Raw genomic sequence first — 25,674 nt, 5'->3', positions numbered from 1 at the left:
AGTATGGCAGCCGCAGCTATATAAGTAACTATCCGAACCAAGTCTACTTATACTTTTCATCTGCGATCTCATATGATCCAATCAGATTAAAATACAAATCTATATTTCGTTTCGTTTCTTTTATACTTTCGATGGACTCTACTACATGAAGATCTGACCGGTTGCAGTGGAAGGTCGCGTCAGAGGTCATACGAGCGGCTTTAGATCCTATGGCGTCATAATTTGATTAACCAATCAGCGTTGATGTTTCTAGTGGGTTACCCACAATTCTGTGTACCTCACACTAAAAGCTCACCGTAACAGAACCTTTCATTAGCTAATCCTGAACATCATCTAGAACGCGGTTTATACAACAACTCTTCCTGATCCTAGTGTAGTAAAGACAAGTTAAACGAATTTTTGAACTATAGAAAAACGAAACGAAATAGGATCTGTGTTTTAATCTGATTGCCTATGTTGTGTTTGACACAAATCGTATGGACGGTAATACGAGTATAGAATTCGAATAACGTCACATGTCGTGTCTGCTTGATAATATTCACATTAAAATATTAACACACAGAGTTTGCAAGTAGATAACATGACGTGTGACGTCATTCGGGGGTACCGTCATCACGACATGTCTGCAACGAATCATAATGGCCCTGTTCAATAAATGTCGCTCTGTCATTGGAAAGTTGTTGTAACTACATTAGCTTACTTTTTGAAACCTAGAGCAGACCTATAGCTTTGCCCTTGATCTGCTTCCGGTGCTTTGTCGCTCAATTTGAAACCCCGATCAGCAACAACTGTGTCTTGGTGCTTGTGTATTTTCCAGGACTGCTGGAAATATCTCTAATCAGGAGCCATCAATAAATACCTACTTGAACAGGGCTAGAGCAGATTAATTGTATTTCTTTATAATGATGTTTTATTATATAATTTAGCCAGACGAAAATAACCAGGGAGCTATTTGCCTTACAGATTACAAGAACAAACAAATGATATTTTGCTTTCAGGAACTACCGGTCGTATTATTTCCTAAGACGACCAACATATTTGCACTTTAAAAATTCGGCAAATATTCTGCTTTTGATTTTTTCGAGTGATCAAATGAATTAAATTCTTGCTTGAATAATCCCTAATGTGCATGGATTATTTTATGACGTTTTGTAATTCTGATAATTATTTATTTTTTGAAATAATTTGCATACGAATATAAATAAATGCATGAATTTTGTCATGTTGTCCAGCCGCTCGATCCGTTACTGTGTTAATGGGTGAAACTGATTTGAGATAAGGGGGAAACTTTGGCACAAGGAGTATTGGAGCTGGTCCAGTAACTAAGGTTCGATCCAGACGTTGGTCGAAAATGTCTTGTAGCTTTTCTAGGCAGTGACCCCTTGTCAGTGATGCAGTACGGGTGGCCTGACAGGGAAAATGGGTCTAGTAGCTCTGGGTCGACAATTTCATAGAGCTTTTCTAGCCTGGTATATCTTTGACAGTGGTGGGGTGGGCTGACAAGGGGATAGATCTACAGTCAGTGTATCCTTGACAGTGATGCAGTACCGGCTGGTGTCTCCTTGTCAGTGTGCAGTACGGGGGGCCTGACAAGGGAATGGGTCTAGTCGGTCGGATGGTATTATATACCGAGGTCAAACCGTGTGCTTGTTGGCGTGCACGTTAAAGAACCCTTGGCTAATGGAATTTGATGACGAGTAGACGGAAACAGACATGTTTCAAATATCAAACTGCATGGTGTATGTCCGTCTGCATTACCCTAGCCCCGAGTTCACAAAGTATTCTCAGACTTAAGTTAAGAATTTAATCAATTTTCAGAGAGAGAGAGAGAGAAATGGGGTTTAACGTCCACTCGACACAAACTAGGTCATTTCGGGACTAGCACACGGTTCATTGTTATTTCAAGAGTTCGCTTGCGCGCAGGGGTCTTTAGCAGTGGGAGGAAACCGGAGGACCCGGAGAAAACCCACGAGGTTGGACAGGCGACCCTACTCCTTGTCACGTACAACCGGACAATCGAAACCCCGCCAGTTGACTCAATGACAGACCGTATGATACAGCGCGTGAGTGCTAACCATTCGGCCATCCACCCCTCCCGCCACTCAACTTTCAATCACTGTTTATGAGAAATATCTTTGATCCAGAAACACATGTATTGTATTGATGTATTAGCGTAAACCATTGAGGGGGGGGGGTCAAATGTTTAGCGCGTGCGTGTTGTATCATAAGGTCTATCATTGAGTCAACTGGCGTGGTTTCGATTCCCCGGTTGTACGTGACAGGTCAACCTCGTGGGTTTTCTCCGGGTCCTCCCACTGCCAAAGACGCCTACGCGCAAGCAAATTATTGAAACAAAATTGATCCATATGTTAGTCCCGAAATTACCTAATTTGTGTCGAGTGGGCGTTAAACCCCATTTCTCTATCTTGCTCTGTAAACCATTGTAATTCATGTCATATTCTTTCAGTACTCTTGATAAATCTCCTTGAATTCTTCTTCTCGAGGCCAAGGACTCCATTATTTCTAAAAAGGATCAATATGAACTCGATATGCATGTTCTTTGGATATAGCGCATTGGTTTTTGATCTAACGTCACAATTCCAAGATTGCAACGATGACGTTATATCCGGTTCCCGGTTCTTTTAGTACCCTTCTACTTAATATTTAATCTTTAATTATTATCGTCGGTGGCGAGTCAAAATGTCGTATGTGACATATTTTCCGAAACTTCAGATTGAACATTTTCTTGTGCATCTTTTCATCTAGTTGTCTAGAAAACGATGTCTTGTAGATATTTTAGTAACCTCACCTATGCGACATTTTGAAACGATAAGAAGAAGAAAAAAGGGTGAAATTTCGCAAAATATGCCAGATACGATATTTTGACTCCCCACCATCGATATATATTATATATTATCACAAAATGAATAACATAAATGTGTTGTTTACGTCTTGTTACAGGAGCTAAACCACGATCCACCCGTCCCACTACATCCAACGGAACTGGAACGAATTACCCCTTCGTTCTTCTACTCTTCACCGCCATTTTTACACATATTTTGATGACGTCGACGTGATGGATGCAGGTTCATGTTTTTGTTTGTATTTAATTGACGTGATACAAATTGTTTGTTTCGTTTTTGATTCATTTTCATCTTTAACACTTGTATATAAAAATCGCTTTCATTTTTTTTTAATCATCGCTAATTATATTATTCTTAGATGTTAGCAATCTAATTTAAGATGTGATTATTTCGTTATTTTTTTTGTGGGTTTACAATCCGTCATCATTGGCAAATTCACGCCTATAGATAAAGGCAGTGTAACCTGTCTTGTGTTCGTTCCACTGCCAACACAGTAGCTGAAACAAAGACATGTTCACAGGCCTACGCCCACTTAATCATTGCACATACGAATGTAATCGAATGGAGGTTGCCCCATCAGAAATAACACATCAATGCAAGTCAATTCAATACTCCATTTTGGCCTAAATCAAAGAGGAGTTGCTCTTATAAGCTAAAGTCGAAATTGATTAAATCAAAGTTCTCATGACCGTCGTAAATGCGACTAATGCGAAATAATAATATTCAGAATTCAGGTTTTATCTCAATCTGATTAAAACACAGATCCTATTTCGTTTCGTTTTTTATAGTTCAAAATTTCGTTTTAATTGTCTTTACTACACTTGGATCTGGAAGAGTTGTTATTTAACTCGTGTTCTGAATGGTGTCGGGGATAAGCCAATGAAACGGTCTGTTACGGCGAGTTTTAGGTGTGTTTTGCACGGAACTGTTGGTAATCCACTAGTAACATCAATACTGATTAATTAATCATATGTCTGACGTCATAAGGTCAAAATGGACTTTTGACACCTGACGTGACCTATCGCTATGGCCATCGAAAGTATATATAAAAAAACCGAAACGAAATATAGATCTGTATTTTAATCAGATTGGTTTTATCTTTAGTAAATAGTCTTTAAATCAGTCCCTAAACTTGATACCAAAATATATCTTTTAATATTATGTACACGACTTTAGCTAAAACCTGTGCATTCGTCTGATAGCCTATCGTCTTGTCTATTTAGCCAGATAATAACATTTAATTGAACATTATGACGTCATGATAACATGACGTAGTTAGTTAGATATTATTATGTGTATAAAAGATGTAAATATGTGTATATGGATTCGATTTATAAAAAAAAATAATTTAAATTTAATGTAATTTGTAAATGTTATTTATTATAGTGAAATATGGGTTGTATATCTTGTAGAGCGATATACCCTTCGTGAATTGAAGGATATTATGTAATTGTTTTAAATTATGGAATCTTTTAACACGTGTAACAAGATTTATATTGATCTTGTTTTCATACCTCAGTCATGAATTATTTTATCTTGAAAATATAGTTATATGAAAAATAAACTGTACTTTGCTGCTAGAAAAGGAAGCGTACATGGACGAATGTACAATATTGTCATGCCGCATTTTATTTTATGTCGAATTAGTTAGAGTTACGCCCCTTGTCACAAGGTCTATCGTAACCCAACTTACTAGTAACTATTTCAAGCCGATATCCAGTGTTAATTTATATGAAAAACATGTTCATTAGTTACGTATTACAGCTAAATATACATGTAACACACTAGTTATAATAACGATACGGTAATTAATGAAGCGATTAGAAATGAACGGTTAGACTTTAATTATTTCAGACTGTTTGTAATGAAAAATATTTCAGTCATATAATTATTTTTATAATCCGATTATAATTATTACAGGTAGATTAGACTTATTGTAGACCGATCGTAATTATTGCAGATTAATTAGAAATATGGAATTTTATAATTAATAAGAATTATTTCAGGCTGATTATAGTTACCAATATTATCGCCCGATAACAGATAGATTAGATTTATGGTAGACCGATCGTAGTTATTGCAGATTAATTAGAAATCTTGTATGATTACAACTCTGATTAAAGTAGCTAAGTCTCTAACTCAATATCATCCAAAATCTTCAACATTGAAAACACGATTTATTTGTCAAATTAAATCAACATTCATGTTGTGATCTTACCGGAAAAGGATGGGCTTTTGATATCCAATATTTAAGACAAAATAAACATTTTACCATTGGTACACGAATCGTGTACCATAATGCGCTTCAGCCTCAGTTGTATCAAGAGACTCGAGGGACGAGGCTAGACACATTGCACCAAATCAAACGGCGTATGTAGACTGAAATAACCAGACGCTAGAAATTTGCACTCGCTTGAGACTGCTGGCTTATTTCGCCGAACATAACTGATTTTGAAATTGGAGTAAAAACGGAAACCATTGAATGTAAATCAGTTTATATACATTCATATTACAGTATTATATGCGTTGCGACCCACTTTTGTCAATTTCTAGGTCCCAAATGTTAGCGATTTAGCTCCTTTAAAGTGGGTTATAAAGTGTGTTATGGACTGATTCGAAATGTAGCAATATGCTTATAGTTAAAGCAGGTCAGGTAGAACCTATAGCAGATAGAATTATTACAACTGGATCAGAAATATTTCACACATGGGCATAATTAATTATTCACCACAGAGGAGAACGAACAGATAACAGACACTGTGCACATGTCTTTCATCGATTTATTAAAAAAAACAATTAAAAGTCGACGAAGACATGATGTCCTTATAATGTCGATTTTCCTGTGATCAATAATAGACTGTTTCATGGTCACGGAATTGTATGTAAAGGGTGTAACTCTTGTTTGTCATGTGACAGACAATTTCAGCATTACTCCAAAACAAAAATACATGGTATTAGCAAATCTTGATAAGTAACCAAAAAAAATCACACCATATAAATATGGCGTTAAAGTTTATTTAAATGACATTTCGCTTCATATTTCGATATGACTTCACTGAAAAAGTTTTCGAAACATGGCGCCATTTAACTGATTCTTAGGGAACCAGGAAGCAATCAATGAAAGTCGTGTTCCTTATTCCTTTAGTTATATTATGATTGACATATTAACATCACTGCATATGTATTTCATAAAGTCATGCAAAGTTTACAGAAATGTACAAATATGATTGTCAAATTGTCAGAATGATGAAATATTAACAATGCTCAATTTTTATAGAAAAAAAAGAGGAATATACTCATCTACCAGCTCACGTAACCAACAAATGTTGCTGTACGTTTGTATGGAGACAGTGGTGGCTGGCCACAAGTAATATCATTTCCGGGAGGGGAGTATTCAATAAAACGCACGCAAAATAGTAGTTTAAAAAATAGAATCGGCCACTTTATAAAATGAACATGTATAAGTGGGTCTCGATTTGAAGTATTGAAATAAACATCATAAGATATTAAAACTAAATAAAAATAAACAGCAACAAGAAATGACGTTAAATTGTTCTCCATTGCCTTTTATTCATGATAATTTTAATTGTTAACAACATCCATTGATTGTAATGAAGAAAACGGTTCTTATAATGATGTATATTTTATTAGTTTCCTTCTGAGATATGATCTCAACGGAGCTTAAAGATACATTATGGGAGATTGGATAAAGAGCTGGCAGTTCTCAAAATAATAGTTAAAATCTAAATAATGTCAAGGACATTTGATTTGCTGAAAATATCAGTCAAATTGATACACACTGAACCGAGAATTTAGCGATCCAATTTTTGTACTAGCCTCGAACATCATTACTAAAGTCGGTACGATAAAAAACATAAGTCTCGATTATCCATTTTGGATTTAATTATCAATGAGCGTTGTGCAGCAGATATGATTCTAATGCTGTAAATATCGCAGGCTAGCGATGACATCGAGAGTTGATTATAGTCTGGATAAGTTAATTAATGTCTAAGGAATAATGTAGATAACATTTTGGGCCCAAAGAAAGACGTGCAATTGGGAGATTTAGCCCTTGCATAATAATATGTTATGATCCAATAGTAAAACATCCGGGTATAAAGTTCAACGAAGACAAAATAAACTGATTTGTTTCATTGATTAACCATACCCAATAAACGGGATATCTAAATAAAACATTCATCGCCCAAACGATATTATATCCATTCTGACTGTTATTTTTACGTCTCTATTCTTGGACGTCTACATGCCCCAATATGATTTTAAAAATCTGTTACGTTTCGTTTATATTGTTGATGCTGTACGCCACGTGAGAAGTCAGATGTGGATGACCGAGACAAAAAATCAAAATGGGATTGTGTCTAAAGACTGGTTAACCGTAATCAGGAGTCTATTGCATTAAGGCCTACATTATGTATGGTTTAATGGTTGAGAGCGAGACATTAAGTATTAAATACTATAGTGAAACAACCCGAGGGACGTTAGTCACGAGTGATGTTTCGATATATTACGCAAATAACTTAAAATACAGACACTCGCACGTGCTTTGCAATGAAATACTACACGCTGGACACAATATTTCAACAAGTATAAATAATGTACGCTTGGCACATCACCCGTACCATTATTTGAAATAACGGTACGACAACGTCAAAGGATAACGATAAAAATCAATAGAGACAACGACATCAGCTAACACTTAAAATGTAATATCATGGCCACAACACAAAATAGGGCCTGGATTCAAACTAAACAAACTGTTGTTAAAAATTCCAAGAACCGATAAGACTGCTTGCTAATGACTAGAGGAGCCTAGTCGAAACGTCGCTCAGTAATTGTATTCGATATGTGACCTGTATAAGATGAGACCGCAGTTGACAATTTAATGTTCGGATTTCGTTCTTGTGCTACAGGCGAAGCTGCGAACATTAACGGGTTAACAATCGATAAGACTGCAGTTGACAATTTAATGTTCGGATTTCGTTCTTGTGCAACAGAAGAACCCATGAGCATTAAAGGGTTAACAATCGATAAGACTGCAGTTAACAATTTAATGTCTGGACTTCTTGTGCTACTGTAGAATCCGTGAGCATTAAAGGGTTAACAATCGTTAAGACTGTAGTTGACAATTTAATGTACGGATTTCGTTCTTGTGCTACAGACGAAGCCGCGAACATTAAAGGGTTAACAATTTAATGTTCGGATTTCGTTCTTGTGCTACATACGAAACAGCAAGCATTAAAGGTTTAACAATTTAATGTTCGGATTTCGTTCTTGTGCTACATACGAAGCAGCGAGCATTAAAGGGTTAACAAGGCACTTATTGATTGACCGTTCTCTGTTGTCTAATTATACTTTATAACCGTTATTTATGCCATGTTTAAATCACACACGGATATTAAAAGAGCCGGGCACTATAATTATTATTGTATGAGATGTTTTATTCCTGAGTGTACATACCATCTAACGTCAAGTAAATATTTCAACTTTCGAATGCTAGAACGTACTGCAGATACAATAAAATTTTCTATTTCTTTATTTTTTGTGTTGTATGTTCATTAAGAAACGACATGATTCGGGGATGGCGTCATACGTTTCTTCATCAAACGGGCTAATAGTATGGACCGTTCGCATCGGTACGACTGGGGTTGGATGGCCCAATGGTTAGCTCACACGCGTTGCATCATAAGATCTATCATTGAGTCAACTGGCGTGGTTTCGATTCCCCTGCTGTTCGTGACAATAAGTATAGGTCGCCTGTCGAACATATATTCGTTTACGTTTTTCTTGTCCTCTAATACGCAATTTCGCAATCCGACGTACGATAATAGCTACTTCTACGTACTCTACACAATCAACAATATTTTGGAAAACTTGTCGAAAATTCAATATATGAGATAAGAAACATTTTCGTTTGCATATCTGGTTGAATCCACGTATGTAACGTACTTTGTAAGCCGCATACTTATCTATGGGTTGACGTCACAAGTACACACCAATCGATGACGCTTACATACCGATGCCAAAGGTCCCTAGTGTTCATTTAGACATAACAAAGTATTGGGTGTTTGTTTAACCATTGTGGTTCCGATTCCATGGATGTACATGACAAGGAGTAGGGTCGCCTGTCCAACTTCGTGGGTTTTCTCCGGGTTCACCCACTGCTAAAGACGCCTACGCACAAGCGAATTATTGAATTAAAATTGAACCATGTTAGTCCCGAAATGACCTTGTTTTTGTTGAGTGGACGTTAAACACTATTCCTATATCTCTCTCTTTAACCACCGTGGTGTTAATACTCGTTCCACAGTTTCTACCCACTGTAAAAGAAAGCTGCGCATCAACGAAATTAATTTGGGTGTGACATCTAACTTTTCTACATCAATAAAGCAAATAATATCCCTTTAGAAAGGTTTGGGAAGGTGGGTGATGTGCAGAACGAAATTTCTTTCTCAAGAGTTCGATGCCACGTTTTTCGGGTTTTTTTTAGCTGATGGGGTTTATCCGGTTTTCCCAGTGTTTTCCACTGTAAAATACATCTGCGCACAAACGAAATTGTTTGGTGTGGGACTGACATTATACCTAAATATTGGGGTACAGAGTTTGAAACGCAGTTTTCATTTCACTCAACAAACACCTTCAAACCGAATCACTGGATAACTAAATCTCTACATACTGATATAATATCATAATGAACAATATACGTGTTATAGGACGTGTGGCCGAGTGGTTAGGGTGCGTGAATGTTTATGAAGCAATGACCGCGAGTTTTACAACATCTAGACGTTGCTGCACTCCTTTGCAAATCCCAAACTTAAAGCTACGTTATTTCCCTTTTTCGTATACACGTGACCAATAGCGTCCAATCAGAGGTTGTGACACAAACACACTCAAATCAAACATGGCGACTTCCACGAAAACTTTCACCCAACCTTGAGCATTGCAACCTGATTATCACACATAGACATTTTAGCTAGAATTTGCGAGGAATCGGATAGGTTCAAGCTGAGTCAGTACCCAATCTAAATTGTAATGCCGAAATCAGCGGGGTATTACGCGAAGGCCATGGTAAGATGTAAGGAGTTCAAGCGAGATCAAGCCTTCTATTGAAGATGGAATGGTGCTAGCTGATTGAGATATATATTAATGAGAATTAGGAATTCATTGCGCCTGTGCACAGCTAATTTATAACCAGTGGAGATCGCGTGAAGAATTGCAGTTACGTGCTCATTCTTAAGGGTGCGTATTATGAATGGTGTAGCAGAGGTTTGGAGACATTTAGTTAGAGAGCTAGGATAGAGATCATGCAAAAGACTATTACAGTAATCAAGAGGCGAGGTAAGGAAAGCGTGAGCAAGGTTCCCTAAGGATCTAAACCTTTATCATTCATTCCTTATAGTCAATAAGCCTCCGTTAAGTTTTTCGATTTTGGAACCGGTTTGCTATAATACATGTGTCCCTATATTTGTGTAATAAACGAGAACTATCTTGATTCTTCTCAAGCTGATCCAAGGAACACGACCCTATTTATTATATCAATACCATAAATTCATCCACTCCCATAATATTGATTTTCAATTATCCCATTCCGTGACGTCATTGGACATGCGGTTCCCAATTACCTTACACAAATGAAATGAATGAGGTTTAACGTCCTACTGTTTTGCTCCAAACTGGGCTAATGAAGATGGGGATACCTCCAGGCTAGCGAGCCAGCGTCTTACCCACTTAGCCACCGTGACCTGCCAACACAAATGAAAATGTGCTTCCCAAGCATCTTTTGATTCCTCTAACCATCGCGGCAATATTTCGTACTGGTATATCTGATAACATCCTGACACATTTGGTAATATGCTTCCTAAAGCAGATATATATATTTGTTCTGTTACATAATGAATTTAATGTGATTTTATGGCGCGTCAGAACGAGGCAGTCTATAAGAGATAAATATATGATGAATTGATAATTAAACATTATCATATTAATGTATTTAAATACATCAATTAAAATCAAGTATCACAGATAATATATATAATTTTAAAATATATGTAGGACATTTTGTGTATATAAATAGTAAAAATGAAAAAAAAACAAAAGCAAGTTAAAATGAAAAAGCAATTAAAATTTATTATAAGAATTTGTGTTTTTTAAAAAGTCTAGTATTTTGCAATATAGAACCGGTTGTGTAAATAATACATGTAGTGACTGGCAACGGTAAAAAGGCGATATAACACCCTTGAGATACTTTCACTCAATCAAAATGTCCTTAACTGTCATATGAACATGGCAGTGTTCACTTTCTTGTAATGTTGTATAAACCCGAAAATTATTTAAATATTTCTTGTCCACGAAAATAAATGTATATTATTTTATCATAAATCTGATCACTGACATCGAAGAGGTCCAATTGAAACAAATGCCCTTTCATCATAATAGTCCACGAACCCTGAAATATATAAAAAAAAATCAACAAGCCAACAGTGAGGCTGATGTCCCCCGCAGAAATCCCAAAATAAATAGATGACACATATTAATTAATAGAATAGCACATAGATGTAAACAAATAAGATTGTAGGGTGAAAATATGCTTCACGTCAGATCGAAGCATGTGGATATACGATCAGATATAAGTAATAACCGGTCTGTTTTGTAGGATAAAAATATGTTCACGTCAGATCGAGGCATGTGAGTATACGATCAGATAAGTAATAGCCGGTCGGATTGTGGGGTAATTAAGTGGATTCACGTGGTTATAAAAAAAAAAACTCAGACCCGCACTCCCTAGTGGAAGCGGACGTTAAAACTGGACTTACGCCAAGACAAGAATCAGCTTGTGATAACTAAAATACTAACCCGTGTCGCCAGCTTCAAAAGCAGTTATTGGCAAAGCAGTGATGTTAGTAATAAAATCCGAATCATCTCTCCAAACGTTGTCGTTTATATTACAATTACATTTCACACCTGTTTTATCACATGAATCCCCAATCCCACAGGCACACGATTCACTGTCAGTTCCGTTCCCAGCAAAATAGTACGCCCTTTGTTGATGAATGGTTCTCCACGCTGCATAACCAATGAGCCTCGACCCGAAACAATCGTACCTAAGAAACTGCTCACAGTTGTTGGAATTTTGTTTGATGACCCTGATGTGGTCCAATGAGACTGTGTATTGAAGATGAAGTTTAAAAGAATACGGCGAATTAAAACCGTCTACCAAAGTTTTCGCTGTGGCATTGTGATCTGCAATTACATGATACAATAATTAATGATAGCTTGTGAAACAAAACATATAGTTAATCCGTATATATCCATGAACATCAGTCATTGATGGCATCAGACATTGTTTTAAGGTCAATGCCATAGTAAACGTTTAATCTTATCATTTACGACGTTCACTGTGTAACGCATTACAAAATTATTTAAAAACTAAAAAAATAATTACGGAAACACCCAACAATTAATGAGCTAAAGCTAAATCAAATGACACGACGTCATAGCAGCCGATGCATTTTCATATTATCCGGTTTGGGTCATCCCGATATTCCCCGATATACTTTCTAATGAATGAAAGCTAACTAATAACCATATACATTCTAATAAATGGAAGCTTACTAATAACCATATACTTTCTAATAAATGGAAGCTTAATAATAACCATATAATTTATAATAAATGGAAGCTTACTAATAACCATATACTTTCTATTGAATGGAAGCTAACTAATAACCATATACTTTCTAATAAATGGAAGCTTACTAATAACCACATACTTCCTGATAAATGGAAGCTAACTAATAACCATTCTAATAAATGGAAGCTAACTAATAAACATATATTTTCTAATAAATGAAAGCTAACTAATAACCCTATACTTTCTAATGAATGGAAGCTTACTAGTAACCATATACTTTCTAATGCATGGAAGCTTACTAATAACCATATATTTTCTAATAAATGAAAGCTAACTAATAACCATATAATTTCTAATGAATGGAAGCTTAATAATAACCATATACTTTCTAATGAATGGAAGCTTAATAACCATATACTTTCTAATAAATGGACGCTTAATAATAACCATAATAATTACTAACAAATTACAGCTAACGGAAATCGGTAAAATTACTAAAATTGTAAACGTATTTATTAATATAAACTTCCTAATTTTGTAAACTTACTAATTATTGTTAACGCAATAATAAGCATACATGTACTTACAAACAACTGTAACCATCCCATCACACAAAACTTCTATTTTGTCTAATGGACCTCCACCATCAACGTCAATAGTGATCGGAACAGCACCTACAGTGTAGTTTTTATTAATGGCGTCGGAGCAGTCTGTTGGTGGAGCTGAAATCATACACATCAAATGTCTCTCAATTTAATTTACCGGAGAACAATTAAGGGGATTATTACATGTTTTACGAATACAAGCTAAAGTCACACGTGGTGTAAAATATAACATTAGAGACATTTGGCAAGCGCAAATTCCTGGTCCGTACCGCGTATCCGTATCGATTTTGTGTGTGATGTCATCAATGCGTGTGTATTTCTCATACGTGATACGGCATACGGATACGACAGCGCGTATCGAACATCTTTCATACGGAAAAGGCCCGTATAACATCGTCGTCTTTTTGCTGTATTATTTGCTACTTTAGACGCTGCAATATGCCGTTTTTTATGAATCTGTGTGTATCCTGGAACACGAAGGTGTATATGTGATGTGATTTTAACCATGACAAAGACTGGGATTTAATCATTACTTTTGACGAGTACTTCGCGGCATTTTCATATTTTTCCTGTCTGTCTGCATACTGGATGATCTACGCGCTAAATTTAACGAGGTGGGGCCTTACAAATCTGTAAAAGGCGTATATACTTTCTAAAATGATACATTGGTGAAACGAAAATGTTGCTGTCGGGTTGAAGTCTAAGATATTTTAATAAGATTCGAAACAATTTTTTTAAAATTTTAAATAGCTCAGCGATTGTCGAGCGACTTTACTCCCTAGTACTGATGTTGATCTTGGTAGATAACTGCCATCATGCTGTGTAATAGAACTAAGCTCAGCTCAGCTACTCATACATACGCGGCGCAAAAATCTGCCAAAACTCTAAAACTACATTGCCGCAACGTATCACGTGACGATACGGAAACGTGATACGGGTAGAAAAAATTCCACTTGCCAAAAGTCTCTAATAGTACGTACAAGCGTGTCTATCATAATATACTACACATGCATTATAAGTCAGCGACTTTGACCGTTGGCCATTATGACTAAGGTCTCATATCTAGATGGTGTGTTCCTGTATATTGTCGCCCCTGTCCGTACGTCTGGCTGGCATTTTATTGTGGACACTCTACAGGTCACAATACTAACCCTGACGACACTTGAAATATAGGTTTATCTCCAACAGATCTATATTCGCATGTATCGGATCGAAACTTCATAGATTATGGCCCCTGATTGTACCAAAATGTATGATTATAACCCAAAGATTACGGTTCCTTTCGATATTTGCGCATATCGGACTACGACGTCCTGCATTATGGCCCCTGATTTTTTGAAAATTCGGGATTTTAGCTTGTGGCCCGTCTAGAAGTCTCCATTTTTATCCGATTTACAAAACCGTTCAAATATATCACCATTATTCCATAATGATCATTGAGGTTGATTGAATTTCGTTAAAATCGGACCCAAACTGCCTGACAAAATGGCCACTCCTTTTACGTAAATAGTCTAAAAATATTAAATACCAAGGTTTTGAACCCTCTAGAGTTCACAATTTTTATCCGAGTTTGATGAAATTTAAAATATATGTTTATATCCCAAAAATCTTGGTCCCTGTTGACATTCGCACATATCGGACCGTAACTTCCTGGATCATGACCCCCTGATTGTAAGAAAAATCACGTTTTTAAAAAAACATTTTAATGTCCCCGTTTCATCCTAATGACGGTTTTAGTTTGTGGACCCCCTGAATTCACAATTCTTAAAGTAGCTAAGTCTCTAACTCAATATCATCCAAAATCTTCGACATTGACAACACGAATTATTTGTCAATTTAAATCAACATTGATATTGGGATCTTACCGGGAAAAGATGGGTTTCTGATATCCAATATTTAAGACAAAATAAACATTTCACAATTGGTATACCAAAATACGTTTCAGCGCCATTTATAATAAGGGACTCGAAAAAAGAGGCTAGGCATTTTCCACTAGTCAAGTCAACAGGAGCCAATGTAAATAAGTTTATATACATTCATATTACAATATTATATGCGTTGTGACCCATTTGTGTCAATTTCTATGTCCCAAATATTAGACCCTTTAACCGATTTTGATGACACTTAAAAGGTATATTTACAACCCAAAGATATTGTTACCTTTTGATATTCTTGCATATCAGACTATAACTTCATGGATTATGAACCAAGATTGTACGAAAAATCGCGTGTTTTTTTTTAGTTTGTGGACCCTCTAGAGGTCACTCCTTTTATCCGATTTTACAAATCGTTCATACATAACACTTGTCGGGGGGTTGGATGGCCGAATGGTTAGCGCGCGTTGTATCACACGGTTTGTCATTGAGTCATTTGGCGGGGTTTCGATTCCCCGGTTTTACGTGACAAGGAGTAGGGTCGCCTGTCCAACCTCGTGGGTTTCTCCGGGTCCTCTGGTTTCCTCCCACTGCTAAAGACCCCTACGCGTAAGCGAATTATTGAAATAAAATTGAACCATGTGTTAGTCCCGAAATGACCTAGTTTGTGTCGAGTGGACGTTAAACCCCACTCCTTTCTCTCTTTCGAATTGAACCATGTGTTAGTCCCGAAATGATCTAGTTTGTGTCGAGTGGACGTTAAACTCCATTTCGCTCTCTCATATCACTGGTCCACCGTAATGGTGGTGGAGTTCAAATTCCGTGAAAATCGGACAGAAAGGCCGTTTTAACATGTAAAAATATGTAATACCAAGGTTGTGAACCTTCTACAGGTCACATTTTTTATATGATTGTAATGAAGCTTAAAATAATATGTTTATATCCCACAGGTCTGGGCTCCTTTCAATACTTGCGCGTATCGGACCCTAAATTTCGGGATTATGGACCCTGATTTTACGCAAAATCGCTTGATTTCTGTCCATTTCGTGCAAAAATGTGGGCATATGACATTCGCTTGTAATGTTTCTTTCTGCAATGTTAAAAATACAAGAAGTTAAGTTAGAACAGCTATCAATATCTGTTGATCCTTTGGCACTATACAAGTTTATAAAGATTGCCGATGGTCTGGCCCCGAGTTCACTAAGCATTCTCAGACTTAAGTTAAAGTCACTTTCAGTCACCGTTTATGGGAAATATCTTTGACCCAGAAATACAAAACTTTGCACACAGTTTCTTATTGATGTATTTGATACATTAAAACAACAAAGGTTTTATAAAAGGCTATATTGTAGTTAATATAAGACGAACAATTTTGAGTAAATTCTTAACCTAAGTCTGAGAATGCTAAGTAAACTCGTAATATCCCGGATTTACTTACCTTGGTGACATTCAAATTCTGACCAAGAGCCGTCAGCAGTGCAAGACGTTGGCCCTGAAGAGTCATATAAACATGGTAAAATGATAGCATCGTCTATTTTCCACATGGTCTTTGCCTCAAATCTACTGTTGTCAATATATGGTACTAATGATGAACCCACACAACCAATAACCTGACACTCCCTTGTGTCTTTATCTTTGTCAATACAGTAAGAATTATTCGGACAGTCGTGGTTCAAACACGGACCATGTATTATATCCCTGGACCACGAACTCGCCATGCTGGAAACGACATCGCGTGAATCTGCAGAAGCCGGGGTGCCTCCCAGAGTTGTCGAATTGTCTTTAGGTGTCATCAAATAACACACCCCCAACTGTGTATTGAAATTGATAAAGGTACACAGGTTAAACTGCAGACATGTTTGCATACACGTCACCAATTCGGTATTGTCAACTGTTGAAATGACTTCGCCAGGACGGTAGGTGTTTCTTGAAATTTCAGGTCCAAAAGTATCCAATTTCGCACACATTTTGTTTGTGGCACAAACAGCTGACACAAATAGGATTAGAACACGAAGAGCCATAGCTGTAATTCAAATTGTTCTAGCTGAAAATAAACCCGATAGTTTACCGATTGACGCTAATTCACCTATCTCGAGTACTAATTCACCTATCTCGAGTACAAATTCATATATCTCCAGAGTTCTATTTAAACAGAATTCATGATCAACATTGTCTACCTGCTCAGCCAAGTCTGATGATTTCTTTGTATTTCAATGCACAAGTATAAACACAGTGTCCGAAGAGTTCTAACATCCGGCACTGTGCTTTGGGAAAAAGAAATTATGTAACCAAAAACTTCTGCGTCTTTCACTCCCCCGTTGTCTTTAAGTAAATGAGGTGTGCAGATGCCATACCGTTTGCTGGGGTTCAGTTATTATGTATTGTTTTACTTGCTATTTACATCGATTCTCGTAATAAATGTTTTATTTAGTTTTCTTTGTTTAATACCTTAATTAACTACAGACTCCCTGCTTCGCCGATTTTCCTTTTTTGTTACTAGGCATTAGACATTCCATATTTTCACGCTACAGTTATTATCGGTATCGCTGAGATCAGTTATATGCAGGTGAAAGAACCGGTTCGTTTGATAATTATCAATTAAACTCACACCGTGATAATTAATTTAGTGAAAGATGAAAGAAATTATTACGCCTCATTGGAGTATAATGAGTTCCTAATATGTAGTAAAGAAAAGGGGCACTGAATAACATGTAAACATTGTGTACATCCAGTTTTAATGTATACAGTATTTGAATCTTATAACCACAATTAATAGTGGAAATGAGCTGTTGGGCACGCCTATCGTTACCATGGTAATAAACAATGGTGAGACGCTTTATCTGTTTATTGATTGTTGTTGTCTCCTGCCTTTCGCGAAAGCAGGTGACTTTTAAATTTTGTTCATCGTCCGTCTATCTGTCATATGCGGATAAAATGGACACATTTTTTTCAAGAGCGATAAATTCGACCAAATTCGCGCGTTTATAGACCCAAATGACTGGTTTGAACTTGTAAATGTGGTTAATTTCGTCTTTAACTGAACATGACCTCTTATGAATTCGAAAAAGACTGAAAACTGGAATGAAAAGGAGGAAATCAAAGGTCAAACTGACAGTAGTGAAAAACAAGTTAAAGATAACACAGAACAGTACTCATTCACGCACAGCAACGGTAAACAAACCCGCATCAAAGGATATGAACAATCCAGTTATTGAACCTACATATATTATTACACAAAACATGAATAAGATGAGCATATATTATGCTTCCCCAAATATGCATGTATCCACTAGTTTCCTCCAAGCTTTCCGATATCCCCTGAACATTGTTTTATCCGGCCACATGCACAGCACCTTCTCAAATATAATGCAGAGAAAGGGAGAGAGAGAGAGAGATAAATGGGGTTTAACGTCCAATCGACGCAAACTAGGTCATTTCGCGACTAACATATGGTTTAATTTTATTTCAATAATTCTCTTGCGCGTAGGGTTCTTTAGCAGTGGGAGGAATCCGGACAGGCGAGGAATCCGGACAGGCGACCCTACTCCTTGTCACGTACAACCGGGGATTAGAAACCACGCCAGTTGACTCAATGACTGGCCTTATGATACAGCGCGCACGTGATAACCATTCGGCCATCCAACCCCACCCTAAAAATATAATGCAACCTAGTATGCACTCTACCATGAACCAAGGTCTTGGTACAAATGGTAAACTCGATAGTCTTATAGATAAGTGTAGGATAAAGCACGAGGCTGAGGTTATGCTAGGGAAAGAAAGACTGAAGAAAATAACCAGAGAAAAAGAAAAACCGAGGCCATAGGCCGAAGTTTTTCTGTCGAGGTTTTTTTTACTGATGTCTTTCTTCCCCAGCATAACCGAAGTCGTGGACTTTATCTTGCTTATAACCCGTCTACGTTTTCATGTACGCAAGATGAGAATATCCCAGAATTCTCGCAAGAAAAACCTCATATCATGTTTTCTTATGGAAAAAAAACAACCTACCATGGAAGAATAAACCGTTGCAGGTTTAAAGAAAAACTTTCAGAAGAATAACCCCAAATCTCCCTGTATATATCCAAAGCCGCCCCCGACATTCAGACCGAAAGTTATTCCGCGCATAGAATATATCCCAACGATCAAAGAGATTTACCCGTACAGGTTCATAAAGTCAATGAGAAATTCGTAAATTTGAGTCCACCATGAACACTATAGTGGAAAGTGTTGACAGAATTACGAAGCGAGTTCATGAGGTGGAATAGGGAAGGAACTTTGTAAACGAAGAATTCAAAACCTGTAAAAATGTTCGAAGACAATTAAAAACAGCAGTTTAACCCTTGTGGGTGCACGCTGTGAGAATCACATAGCAGGTATCATGGGGTCAATAATTCAAAGTTTTTATGTACAGATATATTTGAATTAAAAGGCAGCGGATTGGTTTTTATTTGCATTCATATTTGGCATCTGAAAAACAACTAAATTATTATCCAAAAACATGTTAGTGACTTATGGAAATGAAATGAAATGGGGTTTAACGTCCTACTGTTCTGCTCCTAACCTGGGCTAATGAAGACGGACATACGCCATACAGTGTGCTATGAGGGAAATTTTGCCCGGACAGCGGCACTACGGCCTACTCTTATATCGATATCGAATTCCAACTGCCAAGGGATCTTTTACGTGCACGCCAATGTGTACACGGGACCTCGGTTTTTCGTCCCATCCGAACGACTAGACAGCTTTCCTTGTCAGCCCCTCCGTCCTGCATCACTGACAAGGGGGAACCACGCCGGAAAATCTGGATGAACTTTCTCGGCCAATGCAGGGATCGAACACCCGACCTCCATGCTAGCGAGCTAGCGTCTTACCCACTTAGCCACGTGATCCCCTAGTGACTTATGGAAAATTGTCACAAAATTGCTACTTTGTGTAGTATGTGATAAAAAGGTTAAATGACAATTTACGCTTGATACAAAAACCATTGAATCTTTGGAATTCATCATTTAATTTTTGGTATTTGTCCTGTATGGTTTCATGAATTTTTGTTATAGTTTTCTGTATATATTGATCTCATAATTCTTGCATTACTGTATTAGCTTGATAACGTTGAGAGAATAATCTTCGAAACGCCGCCCAAATAAATAAGTAGCTGTTTTTTTTCCATAAGTATGTGTTTTTGTGTATTGCTCTATCCAGTTACTAAATGCCTCTAAAAGATCAGATGCTAATAGAGAGAAAGAGAGAGAGAGAGAGAGAGAGAGAGAGAGAGAGAAATGGGGTTTAACGTCCACTCGACACAAACTAGGTCATTTCGGGACTAACATATGGTTTTATTTTATTTCAATAATTCGCTTGCGCGTAGGGGTCTTTAGCAGTGGGAGGAAACCGGAGGACCCGGAGAAAACCCACGAGGTAGGACAGGCGACCCTACTCCTTGTCACGTACAACCGGGGATTCGAAACCACGCCAGTCGACTCAATGACAGACTTTATGATACAGCGCGCACACGCTAACCATTCAGCCATCCAACCCCCCTAATAGAGAGAATACTCTAGCATACGCAATATGGTATCAAGCAGCAAACGCATTAGCAAAATCCCAACTGGAATGCATCTCTGCGTGTGGGAAGCAGATGAATTTTGATCACTTCGCTACGTGTAAACATTTATAGTCACTAAATTTCAGAGAAAGGGCCCAGTAGTTATTACAAAACATATGTATGGGGTAACGCCGTGGATCAACGAAGCTTATGTTAATACGATCTAGAAACTGGACAATGAAGCTTATATGTTAATATATCTAGAAACTGAACAATAAGAAAAAGAAAGAATCAGATTAACGCTCACTTGACAAAACCTACTTTATTTCGGCACTAATATATGGAACAATTTATTGTATTTAAACAATTCTGGTGTGAATTAAACATTCGTACAATTTATTTTAATAGTGCATTTAAAAATATTTTTAGTGACCTGAATTTGACTTTTGTAAAAAGAAACCTTTACCCCGGTGGGGTGGGGGGATTCTCGAGTATGTTCTGTGGAAATAGTCGAAAGCGTAATGCCGTGGATCAATTGTATTTCAACAATTCGCTTTTGCAGGGGGTTCCTTAGCAGTGGTGGCAACCAAGAGTGTCCGTAGAAAACCCTAATACCCTTGACTATCCATTTTACTCTTTGGTGTCATCCGCTTAACCTTGCGTAGGCTTAACTTTTTAAAATAACATTTGTAACCAACATAAGATGAAACAACAACAACGATCAACATTACTGTACCAGCAACGATCATAGCAATCGCATTAAAACCCAATCGACCATCTTGTTTCCCATCGTTTAATATGTTAGCCATATTAGTTTCATTAGTATTTTCTGGGTTGTCTTTTGAATCAAATTTATTCCCATCTTTTAATAAGTTTGCCATTTTTGTTTCATTCATATTTTGTGTGCGATTTGTCGACACCCGTGCTTCCTCTTTGATTTTATTCTCCGGTGTACTAAACGCAGTGGTAGATTCTTGTGATACGTCAGACATTGCAGTCTGTGTTTCCATACTGGTGGCTTCTACATTAGGCACCGTAGATTGTGTTATCCCACTGTTGGCTTCTACCTCAAACAGGGTAGATTGTGCTGTCACACTGTTGGCGTCTACCTCAAACAGGGTAGATTGTGCTGTCACACTGTTGGCGTCTACCTCAAACAGGGTAGATTGTGCTGTCACACTGTTGGCTTCTACCTCAAACAGGGTAGATTGTGCTGTCCGACTGCCGTCCCTTCTCTTTGAAATATGTCCGACAGACATTTATATATTTTAGGGATCGAAGCAATTGAATAAGAAGTAATGTTCTGATTTTAAAGAACCACCCAATCCCGTTTGTTCTAGTCTGGGATCTTGCAGGCACAAATAAACTTCATCACATTAAGCCTCTCTTAGGAGATTGGACAATTTCCCACACACATACATACAAATCTAAATAATTGTAGATGATTTTATAGCTTCAGTATCATTTGTCAACAGTTTCAAAGTGCAATCGCTGTAAACGTAATAATATCCACTCTGAACAGACAATGTTATATATAAATGTAAATGATTTTTTATGTATAAAAATAAATGATTTTTTTATGTATAAAAATCAATGACTTTTTTTTTATGTATAAAAATAAATGATTTTTTTTATGTATAAAAATAAATGATTTTTTTATGTTTCAAAATAAATTTTGTTTTAATGTATAAATATAACTACAGTTCTGCTCAGACTGGGCTAACGAAGACATATGTATTCGTATATTAGTATATATGGCATTTTATGTATTAGTATATGTCTAAAACTATATATAGAAATACCTTCAAACAAAGCAATTTTATGGGCAAATTTTAATAGAAATGACGAGCTTTGTATTTTGGGTATATATTGGGATTAGTTAAGCCACTTGTACATTTTCGACTTTACAATAACGAGAATTTAATATTTATTTTGCCATTTGTATAACGTCTCATTTGCAGAGTTCACATAGCCAACCAACGTCGGTAGTACTGATATACCACTGGATTCGTTATTGATAAAAGGGAGTTTAATCGAAAGTTGCGATTTTATTTATGGTGGTTTTAATTAAACATACGGATTGCAATTCGTTTACTGAAAATGCAATGTGAAACTAGAATATTAAAGTCAAAGAGTGACACAGGATCGGGATTGTGTAGTGTCACATATCAACCTTTGATATTGTAATTTTGTCTTCTTAATTACATTATTTTAAAGGGCATTTAGTGAAAGCGATATATAATAACAGATAGCATTATGGATAAATTTCATTTGGTTTATTAACTGCAACATTTCAATCAATCTGATTAAAACACAGATCTATATTTCGTTTTTACACTTTCGATGGCCTGCACTACATGAAGATCTGACCGGTTGTAGCGATAGGTCGTGTTAGAGGTCATACGAGCGGCTTTTGACCTTATGACGCTAGACATTTGGTTAACGAATCATCGTTGATGTTACTAGTGGATTATCCACAGTTCCGCGCCTAAAGATCGCTGTAACAGACCGTTTTATTGGCTTATCCTTCACACCATTCAGAACACGTCAATGATAGATCCTAGTGTAGTTTAGACAAGTCAAACGAAATTTCGAATTTATAAAAATCTGTTTTAATCAGATTGCGTTTCATAGAGGTTTTCTCACCGTTATCAAGCAATTAAATGTTAAATAATCAATCTGGGTACATTTTATCATGGGGCAAGATGTTAGAAATTTGAAATGAAAATATTAAAAAAATGGGGCTTAATGTGCAACATCTCTGTACCGATCGGGCTAATGAAAGCTTTGAGGGAAACTGTGTTCGTACAGAAGCAGGCCTACAGATAGTTCACCGAATTCCAAGTGTTCGATATAAGAGTAGGCCGTAGCGCCGCTTCCCGAGCAAAATTTCCTCATTAGCCCAGTTTAGGAGCAAAACAGTAGGACGTTAAACCCCATTTCATTTTGAATACCAAGGGTTCGTTTAAGTGTATGCCAACTTATATACGAGACTCGTCGGTTTGTCGAACAATCCAAACGAATAGCCACTGTTTAATGTCGTGCCATCCATCCTACACAACTGACTATGGGAAATCAATCTGGAAATTTTTGCGGCCTACACTTTGACCCAAACCCGAACACCGTGGTTTGCTCACTGGCTCATCGTGACTTCCTTCCCACTATGTTAAGTCGGGCATGCTGTGTATAATGCAAAATAAACGAATATCCAACGTGTGTTTTGGAGTTTGTCATTGCGCACATTAAATTGATACGAGCTCAACAGATCATTTTGAAAGAGAACCAGTTAAACAGTTGTTATAAATTGGACAACAATAGTCAAATTGTGTAAATGATAAAATATAGTTTTGTGAACAACTCGTGTAGTGTTAAAACACATGTATTTTAATCTTTATGAATCGGGTTTTCCCTATAATCTGTCTGTTTATCTAATGAGGACAATGTGGTGAGACATGTATATTAATATATTTTAATCGTACAGCTAATAATAAGATACACACCTATTATATTATATAATATACAAACTAGATTAATCCAGAAAGTAGTTTAGGGACACACACAAAATAATCAAAATAACATATTATGTACTGTAGTGAGTTAAAGGACAATAAAGGAGATATAACTTTATATAAGGTAATGATCTATATCTATTTTATACTTGTATATTAGACACTACCTGTATATAATGTATTCAATTGTACACCTGATATATAACATTTATACCTGTATACCTGTATGACTACCTGTATATACTCTATTGGTCTACACCTATTCGTATATAATGGAAAAGGGGCGTAACATTTATACACAACATCGCCTACAAAGACCTTGTGTTTATATTTCAACGCTTCAATAACCAGCCGTGTATAAATACAGGTGAATACGACCATTACATGTACTTACAACACATCTTATTAATATATCACACAGATCATATTGGATATTGTTAAATTAACCGAAGTTTGAAACAACACAGTAATACTCATGGTAAGAATATTTCCTGAACTCAACATATTATACCTCATTTGTGCTATAATCAAGTCGTTGTAGTAGTTGCTCGCCGGGGTCGTCGAGGTTAAGCAGTCGGGTTTATTACAAAAAAACAATGGTTGGCAGCCACGACAAATGCATCAACGATAGACCTTGTGATTAAATATTACTCGGCTACCAAATTTTGCACTGTCTTTATGACTTTAAAACACTTTACTGTATGAGGAAATGGAGTGGCTACCGAATCAACGAGAAAACCATTTAACATTCATTAGTACACCGTCTTACACTTCCTTTAAAACAATTTACTATATTAGGAAATGGAGTTGGTTTAACGTCCGACTGTTTTTCCCCAACCTAGCTAATTTTGACAGGACAGTGGCGCTACAAGCTACTCATATATCGAATATTTCAATTACCAGGGGATCTTTAACGTGCACGTCAATGTGTACACGGGACCCGAATGCTGCCCTTGCCATGCCCTCTGTCCAGCACAACTGACAAAGTGGAACCACGCCGGAAATCCCGATGAACTTAACCGGCCTACGCAGGGATTGAATACGTGACCTTACTAACCCACCGTGGTCCCCTACTATATATGGATTCAGTTATCAAATTCAAACGATTAATGCTTGTATTTATTTATTACCTTATACAAGGATAGTGACATCTATTATAGACCCGTTTTAAAAGTTATTGTTGTTGTGTAAGTGTCACCTAGAATACGTTATGCTTGTGAATTGTTACGGTAATAAAGTCATAGAGTGTATGTATCTATCATGTAGTATGCATTGTCAAGTCATGTGATAGTGAATAAGAGAGGAGAGTTATATTGTGAACGAGGATGTTAAATACCTATAATTGGAATGTTGTTAATATTATTCAGTGATAATCTATTCATATATAGCCCAGTTTACGTCGACAGTAACCATACTTATTATAGACCAATTTACATCGACATTTAGCAAATTATACCACAGTAGTATGTTTTAGATCTTGTATAATACATGTCTATTTATTATAGTGTTGGAACAGGAAGAGGAATACCAATGACATTAATACAGTATAATATAAGATATACATCTCTGTTCAACTTTCAGATTGTATCGATTACATGAAGATAAGTGATTGAGTGTTTTAAACATATATGTGA

General features: G+C 36.7%; 2 protein-coding genes across 10 annotated transcripts in view; one reads left to right on the top strand and one right to left on the bottom strand.

Moving 5' to 3' along the window:
- LOC126810233 (suppressor of lurcher protein 1) overlaps positions 1-8,420 on the top strand; it is a 413,673-nt gene extending 405,253 nt beyond the window's left edge. For all 9 annotated transcript variants that reach the window (XM_050535225.2, XM_050535229.2, XM_050535226.2 and 6 more), the window contains one exon: positions 2,962-8,420. In XM_050535225.2, the coding sequence (XP_050391182.1) occupies positions 2,962-3,077 (116 nt within the window). In that variant the 3' untranslated portion in view covers positions 3,078-8,420. The remainder of the gene's footprint in view (positions 1-2,961) is intronic.
- Positions 8,421-10,989: 2,569 nt separating this feature from the next.
- LOC126810256 (contactin-associated protein-like 2) lies at positions 10,990-17,168 on the bottom strand. The gene is made up of 4 exons (XM_056099154.1): positions 16,431-17,168; positions 13,101-13,235; positions 11,736-12,122; positions 10,990-11,328 (listed from the first exon to the last, which is right to left on the bottom strand). Exons 1-4 carry the CDS (start codon positions 17,011-17,013, stop codon positions 11,267-11,269), a joined length of 1,167 nt encoding a protein of 388 aa, XP_055955129.1. The 5' UTR covers positions 17,014-17,168; the 3' UTR covers positions 10,990-11,266.
- Positions 17,169-25,674: the final 8,506 nt, after the last annotated feature.

The sequence above is a fragment of the Patella vulgata genome, chromosome 2 (assembly GCF_932274485.2).
Source record: "Patella vulgata chromosome 2, xgPatVulg1.2, whole genome shotgun sequence".
NCBI lineage: Eukaryota > Metazoa > Mollusca > Gastropoda > Patellidae > Patella > Patella vulgata.
The sequence above is the reverse complement of the archived record's forward strand: the minus strand, read 5'-3'. Positions and strand labels throughout refer to the sequence as shown.